The sequence below is a fragment of the Penicillium canariense genome (assembly GCF_028826845.1).
Source record: "Penicillium canariense strain IBT 26290 chromosome Unknown utg000006l_segment0_segment0, whole genome shotgun sequence".
Classification (NCBI taxonomy): Eukaryota; Fungi; Ascomycota; class Eurotiomycetes; order Eurotiales; family Aspergillaceae; genus Penicillium; species Penicillium canariense.
This window is the reverse complement of record NW_026622733.1, coordinates 1,457,900-1,472,808: the sequence shown is the minus strand read 5'-3', so window position 1 is coordinate 1,472,808 and position 14,909 is coordinate 1,457,900. Positions and strand designations below refer to the sequence as shown.

Below are 14,909 nucleotides of genomic sequence, written 5' to 3'. Positions count from 1 at the left end.
CTGTGCATGTTTCAAATAAAATACAAAAGTCGGGATTATCTACAGCTCCGGGTGTGGTAGCAGGGAACGGGCTCTCTGTCTGTCTGAAATTATAAACCCTGTTGGGCACGCGCGGAATGCAAAAGGTTCCCATGCAGGACGACCCCGACCCATCACAGCGCTGTTCCTGCCCCAAAACTTATCACACGCCTATCGCTTAGCGGGATGCAACTCTCCCCTCATCTACTCCGTATCTCCGCCCTCTCCACTAGGGTTCAGGTCCGAAGGCTTGCTTTTGCCAAGCGTCGATAAGGATCTACTGCATCCTCTGACTGCCACTTCGGTCATGAATCCTCCGTGCTTCCGGACCTATCATTCGTGTTCTTGACTTTCTCAAGTACTCGCACGTCGCCCTGTTTCTAGGGGTTTTTTTAATACCGTCTCATATCTCATATCTCCCATCGCCAGCTACTGACTGAACCGACCCGTGATGTCATAATCCATCCTCCTACTTAGTCTACATTATGGCCACTTTTCGAATTGGTGCTGCCTTCGGCGCGGTCACCATCGCTTTGCTGGTATTTATGCAGATCCTGGCTGCGCTGCGACATATTGAGCAAGCACCCTCGTCGAGCTTCAGCGGGACCTTCAATCAGTGGAGGAGCAGAGAGAGTGCACTGACGGATGATGACCTGTTTTTAGTTGGTGCTGGCAAAGCGGATGTCACTGGGTATACTTCTCATCTCCATCCTAGGGTATTGATGCGTGTGCAACGTGACTAAAATCTGCTGCAGTCCGATCGTCGAGGTGGATTTTAACGGCTATGCCAGCCTAGACCAGCTGGGCACGGGTCTGCGCCAGCGAATTTACTCCCGCGCGTTCATCTTCGCTGATCCTAACAAGCCCGAGGACACCTTTATTTACCTGGTCCTCGACACGCTCGCTGGTGACACGGCAGTGAGACATGGAGTCCTGGAGGGGCTCGCCGCGCTGGGTAGTGACTATGCGCGCTATGGCGAACATAACGTCGCGTTGACCGGTACACACTCCCACTCTGGCCCTGGTGCGTGGATGAACTACCTCTTGCCACAGATTCCTACCAAGGGATTTGACAAGCAGAGCTACCAAGCTATTGTGGATGGCACCATCCTGTCCATCAAGCGTGCGCATGAGAGTCTGACCACTGGGCACCTGTCCTTTGGCTCGATTGACCTAGAAGATGCGAACATCAATCGCAGCCCTTACTCCTATGATCACAATCCCGAGGCAGAAAAGGCGAAATACTCGGCTAAGGTGGACAAGACGCTGACGCTCTTGCGCTTCGACCGTGCGTCAGATAACAAGACGACCGCGGTGTTAACCTGGTTCCCGGTGCATGGCACATCCATGTATAACAACAACACCATCGTCACTGGTGACAATAAGGGCGTTGCGGCATATCTCTTCGAGCGCAGCGTGGACGGCGACTCGCGTTTTGCTGACGACGTCGTGATCGGGTTCTCGCAGGCCAACGTCGGTGACACGAGCCCGAATGTCGAGGGCGCGTGGTGTGAGGATGGGTCGAACGAGCAATGTACATACGCAGACAGCATCTGCGGCAGCACGAACGAGGCTTGCCACGGCCGGGGTCCGTTCTTCCGGGAGAAAGACAACGGTGCGAAAAGCTGCTTTGAGATCGGCAAGCGCCAGTATAACGCGGCGAAGGAGCTCTATGGGCAGTTGAGCTCTGCCGGCACTGCCATCACTGGCAGCTCGGATGTTCGCTCCTTCCACGTATACCAGGACATGAACGGGTACACCTTCCGGTCGCCGTTCAATGGTAGCACCCTGAAGACGTGTCCTGCGGCGCTGGGATATTCGTTCGCTGCCGGGACGACTGACGGGCCCGGCGCCTTCGATTTCACGCAGAACGCGACTGGTCCCTCCACGGAAAATCCGCTGTGGAAGGTGGCTCGGGCGTTCATCCACCAGCCCACGGAAGAACAGCAGAAGTGCCAGGGAGCCAAAGATATCCTCCTGGATGTCGGAACACTGACCGAGCCCTATGCCTGGGCCGCCGACATTGTGGACATCCAGGTTCTGCGCGTGGGGCAGCTCTTCATCATCGTCTCCACCAGCGAAGCTACCACGATGTCTGGACGCCGTTGGAAGGCGGCCATTGCGCAAGCCGCCCAAGCCACACTTTCCGTCTCCAGCCCACTGATTGTGCTCGGCGCTCCGTCAAACAGCTACGCGCACTACGTCGCGACCGAAGAGGAATACAACGTCCAGCGCTACGAGGGTGCCTCTACCCTCTACGGCCCTAACACTCTCGCCGCGTACATCAACCTCACCCTCACCTATCTCCCCTACCTGGGCAGTGCTTCCGACATTGCTCAGCTCTCAACCATCCCGGCCGGCCCAAGCCCACCCGTCAACACCAATAAATCGCTCAGCTTCATCACCGGCGTTGTCTACGATAACGCCCCGCTCGGCAAGTCCTTTGGAGATGTCGTCTCCAACCCGGCGGACCAGACCTACGGGCCCGGCGACTACGTCAACACGACTTTTGTCGGCGCTAATCCGCGCAACAATCTCCGTCAGGAGTCTACTTATGCGGCTGTGGAGCGGAAGACAGACTCGGGGGGTGGGAGGTCGTTCGGAATGACCGCGACTGGAACTTAGTGTTGAATTGGGAGCGCACGAATCTGGTGCTCGGGTATAGCGAGGTGACTTTGCAATGGCAGATTGAAGATGACTATTACAGCGTGGATGATCCGAGTCCCCTGCAGAGTGGCACTTATCGGATGCATTACTATGGAGACTCGAAAAGTGCGCTTGGAACGATCTCCTCGTTTGAGGGGATTGGTGGGTCGTTTACAGTCAAGGCTTCGTAGTTAGTATCGGTTCATTTGGCTTTGAGATGTTGTCGGTGTTGTCGTTAGGAGGATCGGATACTGTTGCTATTGGCATCCGTCCAACTAGCCCTAACTCCGTGGCGTCGGCAAGAAACAAACAAAGAAATTGCGGGATAATTATATCCTCCTCGTCCGGGGAGATCAATTCTCTGCAGACAAATTATGGGCCCGGGAGGCTCCTTATGCTAGAGTCTTGGTTCTGAGTGCTAATTTTAATCCGATTTCCTCCAATCACATCCCTACCAGCCCATCTATCAATGTTTGTTGCGGACCCGCCCGCCTTCCAGCCAATCACCTCCCATAAATCACCACCCCGGGCGTCTACTGCAACAGCGCTTTGTCGCGCGCGCCTTCGCCCTCTCTTAATCTCTCCTTTCACTTTCGCTGGGCATTTCTATTGTCGCCGAGACTGAAACTCCATCGTCCCACTATGCCCCCTGGTAATGGCGGCTTGCTTGGAATGGAGCTGGCTGGGCTGGCCCATGCCAGAACGTGGGTGACAGGTGCTGGTTCATAATCGACGGCATGGGCCTAAAGCCTCGACAACACTGTTCTCCTTCTTTTCTCCTCTTTTTGAAGTCCATCTTCACTTTCTTTATCTCGAGCTGTTTCATTCTTTTAGTGCCTTGCTTTGGGTTTTGTCTGTGGCTTTCCTGCTGACCGCCGCCTACATCTCGTCCCTCTTTGATTGTGTCATTCTATATCTACCGATCTCTGCCTGGACCAGCCTCCCGTGCTATTCTATACTTGAATAGGCTCTCTCTATCGCTTGCTATTCTTGCCTTGCCTAACTCCTTGACTGGCCATGCCCTTCTCTATTTGTTACTGATTTTGTTTCACTACTACTGTCGCTTATATATATATTTCCCCTTCTGACACTCCCCCTCTCTTTCTTCTGCTTTTGCCTCACCTGCGTGTCCTGTTGGACGATCACCTCCTCTTCTCGCACCGTCGTTTATTCCGTCTGATCTTCTGCTGAAGACTTGTCGATCCCTATGCTGCTCGCTCGTTGCGCAGCCCTTTTGGCTCTGGCGTGGTCTTGCTCGGCTGGTCCGATTGCGCGCTCCCTTACGTTGGGCCAGGATGCTGCGGCGTCAACTGTGCCTCTATTGGCAAACGCGGTATCCCCGACTACCTCTACGGGTATAGAGACCCCCAGCGCTCTTCGAAAGGATGGCGGAGATGACGGTGATGATGGCGGATTGACCGTCATTCCAGTTACGCCCTCGTGGTTGTTAACTTCCTCCACGGCCGCTGTTTCATCCACAGAACCAACGTCTTCCACACCCTCTTCAGCATCAGTCCCAACTCCTGCACCATCGACGCTGGGCGATGCAGGCTCGTCGACGGCCAGCGAGCAAACTGACTCTAATAAACCATCCTCTACTTTGCCAAACTATACTTCGACATCTGCTTCTGCTTCTACGCCTACTTCTGAGTCACCATCTACTCCCACGTCTACTTCTTCTCTCTCTTCGAATATCCCATCTTCTACGACACTAACTCACTCGTCTTTGCCTATGGATAGCACTGCAACACCAAGCACACCGGGAATTGTGATCCCTGTTACTTCGTCCACTGTCCATGCTGCTCACCCTTCGTCAAACATGGCTCCTATTTCATCGCCTTTAATCCCAGACCAGGCAAGCTCCCAGGCTTACAACACGGAGGGGTCTATCTCGTATATGCCAAAGTCATCCTCCACATACATGCCGTCGTTCCCGCCAAAGACTAGCGATATGGAATCTTCGACTCCTGTTGCAGCAACGTCTATCCCAGATAACAGTATCTCACGACACCGTGTACCAATATACACGAGCACTGGCTCCCCTCAGTCCACGCTAGGTGGTGTTGTAGGCACCCTTGGAGTGGACGTCGCAAGCTCATACGTGGATCCGGCTCAATCGACCACTGCTTCTCCAGTGGCTTCTGCTTCTCCAGTGGACTCAGCATCGATGCTATCTCTCACCACCCCCACTACAACTGTCTCGTCAGCTGCGCATACCACTTCTATTAGTCCACTGGCTGCACAGACGGCAAGTCCAACCGTCGGAATTGTTGTCCCCATCTCAGATACTGTCCCCGGTGTCAGTTCCAGCGAGGCCCTTTCCTCAACAGTGCCTTCTACAACAGCTCAATCCAGCAAGTTCATAGAAGCAGCACCATTGGCAGCAGAGACGCAATCTTCATTTAAAGCAGCCGCGACTTCGACAACCTCCGATTCCATGGCAGTCGTCACAAAGCCGGTAATTGTGTATGTCTCGGAGGGTGCTACATCTGCTTTCTCCACGTCTACCCTCATGCCAACAAGTTCCACGCCAGGGGTTGAGACAACTCACACACAAGCTAGCATGGCACAGCCATCGGAGATTGCGCCTACCCCAACCGAACCAGAGATAACACAGACGGCAACATACACGATCCATGCCACAGAGACGCGCAGCCTCACTGTGACGCAACCCGGCCCAACAGTGACAGTCACAGCTGAGCCACGCACGACGCAGGCCGCGGACACAACCCACAACGGCGCGACAACGGACACCTCGGACGATAAGTCCGGTCTGTTGACCGTCATCCCGATCACGCCGTCCTCTGGTGTCATATTTGTCACCAAATCCGAGACTGTGACGTCCTGGAAGGAGACCAAGACGGTAACTGTAACTTCGTGGAAAGAAACGACCAAAACGGACACAAAAACAGTGACGGCGACTACGACTGTGATCCGGCCGCAGCTTGTTACTTAGTGTCAAGTGGTAGTTTGGGTCTGTGCTTGTGTCGGCGTGGGAAATTAGCTTGCGAAATGATACCGTTTTGCGACTTACTTTTCTGCTCTTGGAGATGGATGTTTTGATACTTACGTTCCTACTGTCGTAATCACTCTCTTGTTTAATGTTGACTGGGCGAAGCCCGCCTTGACCTTGTTATAAGATAACCTGGGTTTAAATTTGATTCCACTATTCAACACGTGTCCGTGTATCATTCCCTGCAATGGAAGACGCAATGCGGTCCGAGCACAGTGAACATCTAAAGTTGTAGCTTGAAGGAGCCCGTGTTCTTCACGAAAGGGCACAGAAGTCACGCTGGGATAACAATATCTCATTCTCATTTATCATCACCTACTACTGAGATATTAGTGTTCCCGTGGTCCAATGAGGACAGAAGCTGAATCGGCCTAGGTGTTGTGAGATGGGCTTCGGCTGCGCTCTCATAAACTCGAGCGTGCAGATAAACTCATTTTGAATATTCCTATACTAGAACGATAATGAACAGTGCTTTGCTACGCTACAGCTCAGACAGAACACCTCCCGCCTCCGCAAACTTCTGCTGGTACTCCTTCAAGCTGGCCCACTGACTGAGTTCCTCCTGGTCGCGCTCATAGTCGCTCAGGTAGCTCATGGCCCGCCCATTCGTGAGCGGGGTCAGGTCCTCGGCATTGCTTCCTGAATCCGTCGTCGCAGACGAGTAGCCTTCCAGCCGGACGAGGGTGTCGATGAAAGCGCGGAGATAAGATTCCGCTTCTGCGGCCGTGAGGACATGCAGACCGGATGAGGCTGGTGTGGGTGTGTGCGTGGATGGCTGCGAGGCTGCGGATGGGTCAATTGGTACGGTTGTCGATGTTGAGGCTGGGTGGTAGTGGTTGGGTATGTTGAGTAGGGTGGATGCTACTTGGCGGATTTTGGTTGTCTGGGGGTGGTTTTTAGTTAAAGCGGAGAAAGGTTGGGGAAATGGGAGGAAGCAAAAGCTGTCACGTACTATGCTGACACCGTTGGGTTCCATGTTGACTTCATTCACTGTCCGAAGGAGCACGAATAAGTCTTTGATGACCAACTTGCGCTCTTCTGCCATCAACCCCCCGATATAATCTGTCTGTGCGTGGACTAGGGCTGGTGACGATGTCTCAAACGAAGTCGATGTACCCTTGCCATGTGCATCCGATGGATTTTCCACCTTGATGGACGGTGCAGCGATATTCGGAGCCGCAGCCCGAGCCGAGTTGCCGTATTTGGTGAACGTCTCGAAGAGATTCCAATATTTATCGACCAGATAAGACCTAGTACATAGCTGACTGGCGTAAATATTGGCCTTCTGAATCTCATACTGGATGGCGCGTCGCTCCTGGTGGATATGGTCATCCGGATAACTGAACATAGAACCGTCCTCAGGCATACACACAGGCGGGGTTCTTTTCGGGTGGAAAAGAGAAAGCTCGCTGGGAGCATTGAGGAGTGCTGACTTGGTTTTTTGGAGGCACTCCCACAGTGATGTGCGTTGGTGTTCCCAGTCAAAGATCCGACCACTGCCAAAGGCAATTTCCCACGCCAGAAGAGCATTGTAGGAACCGTAGACGCGTACGTTTGCATTGAATCCGACAAGTTGGGATACCCGGCCAGCCGGCTGCGGGTTGATATGTGTTGGGAAAATGCATTCATCATCCACTTCGAGTGGCAGTGGTGGATACCGGTCTGTCGGGGTTTCTGGGGGTATATAAATCCTGATATCAGCGGACCCAAGTTGATGCAGGGTCTGGTACCCAACCAAGGAGACATAAAAAAGCCGCCGTCCAAGCTCTTGCGTAATGAGATCAACATTATTGCTCTCCATCAGACCAGGGACTGATTGGTCCAATAGCATAGGACTAGTAGCCATCAGTGCCGATGAGGGTGTCAGATTCGTGGGAGAGCGGCAGAGGTCATAGACCTGGAGCATTGCACGGCATTCCGCCAGGTACGTACGACACCGGCGCATGCTGTAGATGTAGCCAGAGCAGACACCGAGGAAATAGCTAATGGCGGCATCGTAGACTGTGGCGTTGCGGTCGAGATATCCAGTGCCTCGCGCTTGAATGGCGACGTCATGGCATCGCTTGACCAATGCTATCGAATTCGGAAATGCGGATCGTTCTGCCTCAGTATTGAGACGTAGCTTGGGTCGCCTGGGAAAGGACGCCACCAGGAATCCAATCATGGAAGCCAGCAGGGCCAGGAATGTGCGACTGGTAGCATCTTCGCGGCGCTCGAACGCCGCGCGGAAAGAGGGTTCATGGGGGACGGGAACCAAGGGATGAATGTACGTAAAGAAGTCATCGAGGAGTAACTGCATAGTGTGCAGGGAGCAGATAGCTTCTGCCGAAGCTGGGAATGGCGATGGTGGTGGATTGATTGATGAATTGGAAGAGGCGGGCGGCGTATTCGCCTGCGGGTAGTCCGTGATGCTAGTGGGCGATGCATCAAGCGGCGCCTCGAGCTTTTGCTTCTTGAGGGCCTCCGCATGACGATTAGGTGGCCCACGACGTCTGCTTGGCCTCTCATAGGTGCAGGGGATGTCCAAGCTAGCGCAGGATCTACACGGCGGGCCGCTGTTATCGCACTTACAGAAGAGATCAGTGGCTGGAGAAATAAATTGGACGGGATCGCAAGGACCAACCTTCACTTTACGAACACTGCAGGCGTCGCAGGCCTTGCGCAGCCTCGTCTTAGGGTCCATCCGTGAGTATGGGGCATTGCCGACATGACCGGGCTTCGGGATATTAGGTCATAGTCATCGTCAATGCAGTGTGAGGAGCTTCGCTGACACCGTCAGGTACATCCACGCACTGCGGGGTGAATCGTTGATTGACCCACTTGTGCACGATGGTTGTGCAGAGACCAACATGCACGCTTGAACGCTTGTCCTCAACGTGAATCCCCTTCTCCATTCAACACGTCGATTTGTGACTCTTTCTCCGGGCTCAGTCCCGAGCAAGAAGCAATTGAGCTGCGATCAAGGCTGGTTTTTAGGAGTGAGTACTCAGCGGACTAGGGCAGCAGTCCTCGAAACAGACAGATAGAAAGTCAATTCGGAGCCGCAAAAGCCCATTTGCATATGTATTCCCCTTCTGCACCGTTCAGGGTTATTGTTATGTGGAATAAACGGCGGCAGAGTCGCAGGTCGGCTCCGCGGATGATGGCGCAGAGGTCACGTGGCGTCCGCCGTCCAGGGAGGGTCTTCGTTGAAGTCAAATGCGCCGCCACGCAATCTGATTGGGCTTATTTTACGAAGGTGGGTGGGTTCCTCCCCAAGCTGGAAAAACACGCCCGGTGGTTTAGGGGTCCGCAATCAAAAATCGGGCTCATGCGTTGTGGTCCAGGGGTAGCCCACTCCGTACGTCTATGGAAGACCCATGTTTGGTGCCCACGAGGAGATATAATGATGTGCATATGGAACAGAAAACGCTATGAATCATACCGTGGGGTCGTCATCATAACCGTCACCTAGCCGACGGGGTCGTAGAGCGGCGAGCTGGCGCTTGCGCTCAAGATCAGAGGCCCATAGTGCGGCACCGGCGGCGGTGGTCATTAAGAACAACATGGAGAAAGGGGGGATTAGTTGTAGGATTAGAGCGATCGTCCCAAACCTATTTCGGTTAGAGACAATGGCCGGGTTCGATATTTCAAATGGTACTCACGTAGTGTACTGAAGCTGCCGTCGACTCACGCTGGCCTTCCGCTCCTGCTTGGTGAAATCCAGCAGCTGGAAGTACCGCCAGTGATGAAACGGACCAGCACGGTAACCGGTCAACACCAGGAACATGGGCGTACCAGCGACTGGGATGAAATTGAGTGGAAGCAGCACGATGAACTCAATGATCTGCCGAAACGAGAATGGCGCATAGACGGCGCTGGTCGTCGGGGTGCCGAGTCGACTGGCCGGGTCACCAGCCTCCGGGTAGATGACCCGCGAGGCGAGCACAAGCTCCTCTTGTCCTTCGTTGACCAGAACTGAGTCGAAGATATCCACCAGTGTCTCGTCCACGAAGAAGGCCTCGAACAACGCCGCAACGATCGCCGCACCCTCGCCCAGCACGAGGAATGCCCCATTGATCCATGCTCCGACACCTTGGAAGAGAGCCAGAAAAGCCACCTGCGGCAGGTACGTGAAGAAAAAGAGAAGGAAGTAAACGAAGGAGGATAGGAGGACGATAGGCACGAGTCGGGCCTTGAATAAGGGCCAGAGGAATCGATGGGTAGCAAAGTAGTAGATGCCCTGTCCAGCACTCGTCAGTATCCGCCTGCCCGGCAGGAAGAGGGAAATTGTAGATTCAACACATACCCGAAGGGGATACAGCCACGCCGCTCGGCTAGTCTCCCATGTCTGTGACATGATTCTTGCACACGGCAGTCTGCAGAAAGCTGAGATGAGGGCGAACCAGTGGGGAGAAAAAAAGATGCATGAATGCGTCCCCAAAAGGCACCAGAGAGCTTTGCTTATCGATAAGCCGACCCCGGTGGATCTCGGTCTCAGTCACGTGGGCTTAGTCAGAGGGCTTGCGCCAGCTATTTCTACCGAGATTTTCGCTCCTGGCGCTTTCTTCTTTCTTTCCCTACATAAACTGAATTCCTCCCTATTCACTCTAGAATCCACCTTGCAATGGGTTCCTCGAGGGGAAATGGGAGGAAAGACTGATCTATTGCTGGCTTACCCCAAATTCTTCTTGATACGTGGAGCGTTTGGAAATACTTTTCAGCTGTACATTCCTTTTCCCCCTTTGGATCTCTGTATGGGGTGCTTTCCGTGGCATAGCTAGACTACTTATGACGGCCCTTGATCTCGTTCACGATGTGTTCCAGACTGCGTACAATTGCTGAAGGTTGTAGCTCCGGTGCCGCAGCATCCTGCCATCCCCTGCCGGCGCGATCGATCCAGATTGCATTCATGCCCATGCTGCGCGCGCCAACGATGTCGAACGGGTTACCGCTGATGAGCCATAGCTCGCTCATCTGCGACGGCTGCTTGCCCACCTTCTCCGCGAGGTGTTGATAGCTTGCGCGCGATGGCTTGTACCGCCGGATCTCGTCGACGGTGACCAGGTCCTGGAAGACACTGGCGTGCGGGGCAAGGTCTCTGGAGCCGATTACCGAGTTGGAAACCATCGCCTTCGAACCGTTGGAAAATACTACCGCGTGAATGGTGGGGTCGGCTGCGATTCGGTTCAGGGCCGCGTTCACGTCGGGAAACGTAGATAGGCTATCGTAGGCTTCCATCAGGCTGGTGATCTCGCTGTCGCCCAGATGCTCGCCATTCTCGGTCAATGCATGGAGTAACGAGTTCCGAGTGATGCTCGAGAAGTCCTCGTATCGCTCTGTGTGTTGTTAGACGTCTCAGCAGGAACGTCCGGAGCGACCCGCCTTACCCATGCTGTTGAGCCTCCATGTATATTCCAGCTAGTATCTTCGCCAGAGTGCGGAGATGGACTGTGCTTTGGTATAGTCGAAGTGCTTCGCTAGTGCCTTGGCAATGGAGTCTGTGGACAGCAAGGTGCCATAGAGGTCAAAGGCTATAACTGTCTTGTTCGCCATGATGAATTACCGAGACGTGTTGTGGGCGGGTTGCGGGAGATGGGTTGTGATGAATGTTGCTCGGCCGAGACGGGTGTTTTGATGGGAGAGCTCTTTGTACCGCCCGCTTTTCCGCAAATAGCAGGAATCCCATGCACTTAGAAATCACGATATAAATGCCACAAATCCGTGTTGGAGCTACAATAAGATGCAGTCCTACTTGTGAATCGTTGACATGGGATATCCTTTTTGAGACAAATTGGGACAATCTTATGTTTGGCAGAATATGATGTCATCATCGGGGCTTTTAAATTGTATGTACTCAAATGCATCTTGTTGGATATTTCTACTCTTTTCATACCAAATCCCTAAATTGTGCCCCATGACCAATTGATACCCCATTTGTACCGGGAGCTATTCGTCATGCACCTGGAAACACCCTCCAGGATTGTATCGGCCAAATTCACCTGGATATTAAGATGCGGCCTCCTGTTTCACACTACTTTGTTCTATAGAACTAGTACTCGTATACAATTCTGGCCAGCCGGTGTTTGCCCATTGAAACAGTCGCGTACTATCATCACGTTGCTTTTATCTGTCCCGACGAGTGTCAAGTCGAATCGGCGCAGAAGAGTGGCTATCCCTAAATAGAGCCAGAAGTGCGCCATACTCGCCTCGTCAGTCGGGCACATCACAATACAGGAAAGCCATGGAAGGGAACCAACTTGGGGCCCAGACAGCCCTGACTGCCTTTCGAAAACGGGACGAGATACCGATTCAGATTGTATGAGGGTAATAGCCACCGTTCCGGGTAAAAGGTCAACGGATCAGGAAGATTTCGGCATTGCGTAGAACAAAATGGCTGGACATACTAATCGAAGTCTATGCTTGCAACTCTCTGTGAATCAGAAGTCACTCATTTATTAGCTGGAGGAGAAAAAGCGTACCCTGACGGGAATTCCCCAGCCATGACAAATCAAGTCCTCGTCTGGGGCAATCCGGGGCAGACGCGAACTCAACGACGGCAGATAGTCGCAAGCCTTCGAAAATCACTGCTGTCTTCTGCTATGTAGCCTACGGGCTTGTCACTTTTCTGTACTCGATGCACTGCCAAGATAGGGTAAATGCTCCAGGTCGCTCCACGAGGCATCCACGCTTTCACCGGGAAGGGCGATTTGCAGCTCATCTTGGAGCTGGTCGTAGATTCGTGCATTATTGAGAACATGATACATTGTGATTGCCATTACCTGTGAGGGTGCATCAGTGCCTGACACCCCTCGAATCAAGGCATTAGGCATGATGCGCTTTCTCGCACAGTTTGGTTGCTTCTTTCGAGCCTGGTCTGCTTGGTACGAAATGTAGAATACTGGCGTTGGTATCTCGCAGGGGTAGGAGCTCAAGTGCAGGACTAAATGCCAGTACCTTCTTTTGTCGAGCCACACACCCACTTGGTATATTGACTTCAAACCCAGAGTGAAGGGCCGTGCAGGCAAAAAGCAAAAATGGTCGACCTATTCAGAGATCTACATATTCGAGATTAGCGGTCTGAATTCAAATGGTAAGTGTTTGCTTGTTTTGGGCCGAAATATTGATTCACTGTGGCTGAAATCATCACAGTCCTGTACAAGATATTGTATACCGTTACACAGAGACTGATGCGCCGATCTTAGCCCTTTAGATTTATTCCACAGTAGTTCAAAATTTGGTATTCCTCTAGATTATATGATGAACATTTTTTACCTCTATCTTTATTCTAGAAGCTGACTGAGCTAGGAAGCTACCTCGATATCAATTAAATACTGGACTAGTATGGACGTAAAACCGAAATTGATTCATCCACTCCCATCAGTCTTCCCCTGAGGCCAGGTTGACTTTTTTCTCGATTCTAGCTATCCTCATTCTATGTAGAAGGTTGGAGGCTGCATTAGAATGACGATACATACCCCCTCCAAACATCTCTGTTGCATCCTTCCCTATCGCCCCCGTAATCATTGCTGGGCCTCCTGGATGCTCTGTAACAAAAGCTGAAACATCATGCACGGCTGCCCCGATAACAATCAGATTGCATCCCGTTCTTGCTTGTTGCTTGTACTCCTCCCACTTCATAACCGGCAGCTCCGCAAGCGGCACACCCCAGTCAACCGTCTCATATTCCTTGTCCAATTTTGCTCGCCTTTGCTGTAGCCTCCCTTTCTCGATCTCGTTTTGGGGGAAACGTCTGAGATTAGTGACAAGCCCGATTTGATAACATATCCATATCACCCATTTGGTTGGATCAAAATCATGCCATCGAACACCATTCCGATAGTCTATCGGGAACTCGTGATGAAAATTATGATATCCCTCACCCAAGGTTAATATTCCGGTCAAGACGTGATCCCGTGGAGTCTTGCCGGCTCCATAAGGTTGAGTCCCTGCCCAATGTGCGACAGAGTTTACGCAGAATGCGACTTGTTGTTGTAGAGCTGTCCCTAAGCAGCCTGCGAAAACAAAACCCCCAAGGAAGTCTTCAAAGCATAGGCCGCATATCACTGTAGGAGCAACATAACCCACAAGTAATGCCAAGAACAGATGATTTCGGCTTTGCCATTGCACAATTGGGTCAGATTTCAGGTCACTAATGTCCACGCGGCCTGTGGTTTGGACACCATGACCCTCTTCAAACAAGATCCAACCCATGTGCGCATAAAAAAATCCTTTCTGTATGTTATATGGATCTTTATCCGTATCCACGTAGCGATGATGAGCTCGATGGTCGCGACACCACTTTTTGATACTGTCTTGCGCCGCACCGGCACCAAGTATCGCAAGAGCTAGCTTCAATGGAGTTCTAGCTGTATAAGCTCTGTGTGCCCACAAGCGGTGGTAGCCTATATATCAATTCTCTTTTCATCAGAAAGTTTTCCAATGCGGCGGAAGAGATGTGGATGAGCAGAATACCTACCAGCCGTTATGGCAAAGCCTCGTAGATATCCATAACCGAGCATAAACCATATAGTAGCTCTGTGAGCATGGATCCAGGGTAGAATCATCAAGGCTCCCAAGGGGAGCATGACAAGAGCTATTGTGTGTAGCCAGTTCAACGAGGCTAGACTGGTGCGGTTCGACATTTTGCTGGAAGGAACTAAAGAAGGATTTTCCGAAAAGTCAGAACTCTGTTGTTTAGAAGCCAATAATATTGATGGCTCTGTAATGGGCGATTTCAAAGTAGCATATTTTTCACTTGTGCGAGATCGTAGATTCAAAAACTCAGTCAAGTACAAAAGCCCGCAAGGGCACGAAAGACTTCAATATATAAACTAGCATTCAATCAACTTCTCAATCAACAGATCTCAGCTGCACTAGGTGTGCGCGGTAGGTAAGAGGCTCAACATTTCTTTTGACTGGGGTTACACGAACACAGCACGGTTGCACAAGCAGGATCTATTTCAGCCTTCGTGTGGACACTATTTACACTGGTAGTCCATTCATGGCCCTTCGACAGCTTCTGATATAATCGATGGAGAAATAGTGTGACTGCGCTCTGACGTATTCTGTTCTTTGATGGGTGGCTAAAACGGACAGCAAAGGGTCTCTAGACATCTTGGCATGAGTCTATCTAGAAAGATCTACATTGCACTGCAGTGGGGTTTCAATAGTTCTGGATTTCTTTTGAACTTAGATTACATGATGGTGGATGACCACACCAATATCTATGTGATCTACACTCCACCGCTGC

At 52.0% G+C, this 14,909-nt stretch overlaps 8 protein-coding genes across 8 annotated transcripts; 2 read left to right on the top strand and 6 right to left on the bottom strand.

The window, feature by feature from the left end:
* Positions 1-503: 503 nt before the first annotated feature.
* N7482_008513 (neutral/alkaline ceramidase) lies at positions 504-2,855 on the top strand (the record flags this gene model as incomplete). Its single annotated transcript, XM_056690637.1, has 3 exons — positions 504-709; positions 774-2,605; positions 2,644-2,855. 3 exons carry the CDS (start codon positions 504-506, stop codon positions 2,853-2,855), a joined length of 2,250 nt encoding a protein of 749 aa, XP_056540402.1.
* A 1,541-nt stretch (positions 2,856-4,396) lies between these two features.
* On the top strand, positions 4,397-5,620 carry N7482_008512 (uncharacterized protein; the record flags this gene model as incomplete). Its single annotated transcript, XM_056690636.1, has 1 exon — positions 4,397-5,620. The coding sequence occupies one exon, from the start codon at positions 4,397-4,399 to the stop codon at positions 5,618-5,620; it is 1,224 nt and encodes a 407-aa protein (XP_056540401.1).
* A 538-nt stretch (positions 5,621-6,158) lies between these two features.
* On the bottom strand, positions 6,159-9,224 carry N7482_008511 (uncharacterized protein; the record flags this gene model as incomplete). Its single annotated transcript, XM_056690635.1, has 2 exons — positions 6,159-8,180; positions 9,102-9,224. 2 exons carry the CDS (start codon positions 9,222-9,224, stop codon positions 6,159-6,161), a joined length of 2,145 nt encoding a protein of 714 aa, XP_056540400.1.
* A 93-nt stretch (positions 9,225-9,317) lies between these two features.
* Positions 9,318-10,016, bottom strand: N7482_008510 (uncharacterized protein; the record flags this gene model as incomplete). Its single annotated transcript, XM_056690634.1, has 1 exon — positions 9,318-10,016. The coding sequence occupies one exon, from the start codon at positions 10,014-10,016 to the stop codon at positions 9,318-9,320; it is 699 nt and encodes a 232-aa protein (XP_056540399.1).
* A 425-nt stretch (positions 10,017-10,441) lies between these two features.
* N7482_008509 (uncharacterized protein) lies at positions 10,442-11,050 on the bottom strand (the record flags this gene model as incomplete). The annotated part of the gene is made up of 2 exons (XM_056690633.1): positions 10,442-10,995; positions 11,047-11,050. The coding sequence occupies 2 exons, from the start codon at positions 11,048-11,050 to the stop codon at positions 10,442-10,444; spliced, it is 558 nt and encodes a 185-aa protein (XP_056540398.1).
* A 27-nt stretch (positions 11,051-11,077) lies between these two features.
* N7482_008508 (HAD-like domain-containing protein) lies at positions 11,078-11,212 on the bottom strand (the record flags this gene model as incomplete). Its single annotated transcript, XM_056690632.1, has 1 exon — positions 11,078-11,212. The coding sequence occupies one exon, from the start codon at positions 11,210-11,212 to the stop codon at positions 11,078-11,080; it is 135 nt and encodes a 44-aa protein (XP_056540397.1).
* Positions 11,213-12,276: 1,064 nt separating this feature from the next.
* N7482_008507 (benzoate 4-monooxygenase cytochrome P450) lies at positions 12,277-12,489 on the bottom strand (the record flags this gene model as incomplete). The annotated part of the gene is made up of 1 exon (XM_056690631.1): positions 12,277-12,489. One exon carries the CDS (start codon positions 12,487-12,489, stop codon positions 12,277-12,279), a length of 213 nt encoding a protein of 70 aa, XP_056540396.1.
* A 547-nt stretch (positions 12,490-13,036) lies between these two features.
* N7482_008506 (acyl-CoA desaturase) lies at positions 13,037-14,301 on the bottom strand (the record flags this gene model as incomplete). The annotated part of the gene is made up of 2 exons (XM_056690630.1): positions 13,037-14,061; positions 14,136-14,301. 2 exons carry the CDS (start codon positions 14,299-14,301, stop codon positions 13,037-13,039), a joined length of 1,191 nt encoding a protein of 396 aa, XP_056540395.1.
* Between the last annotated feature and the right edge of the window lie 608 nt (positions 14,302-14,909).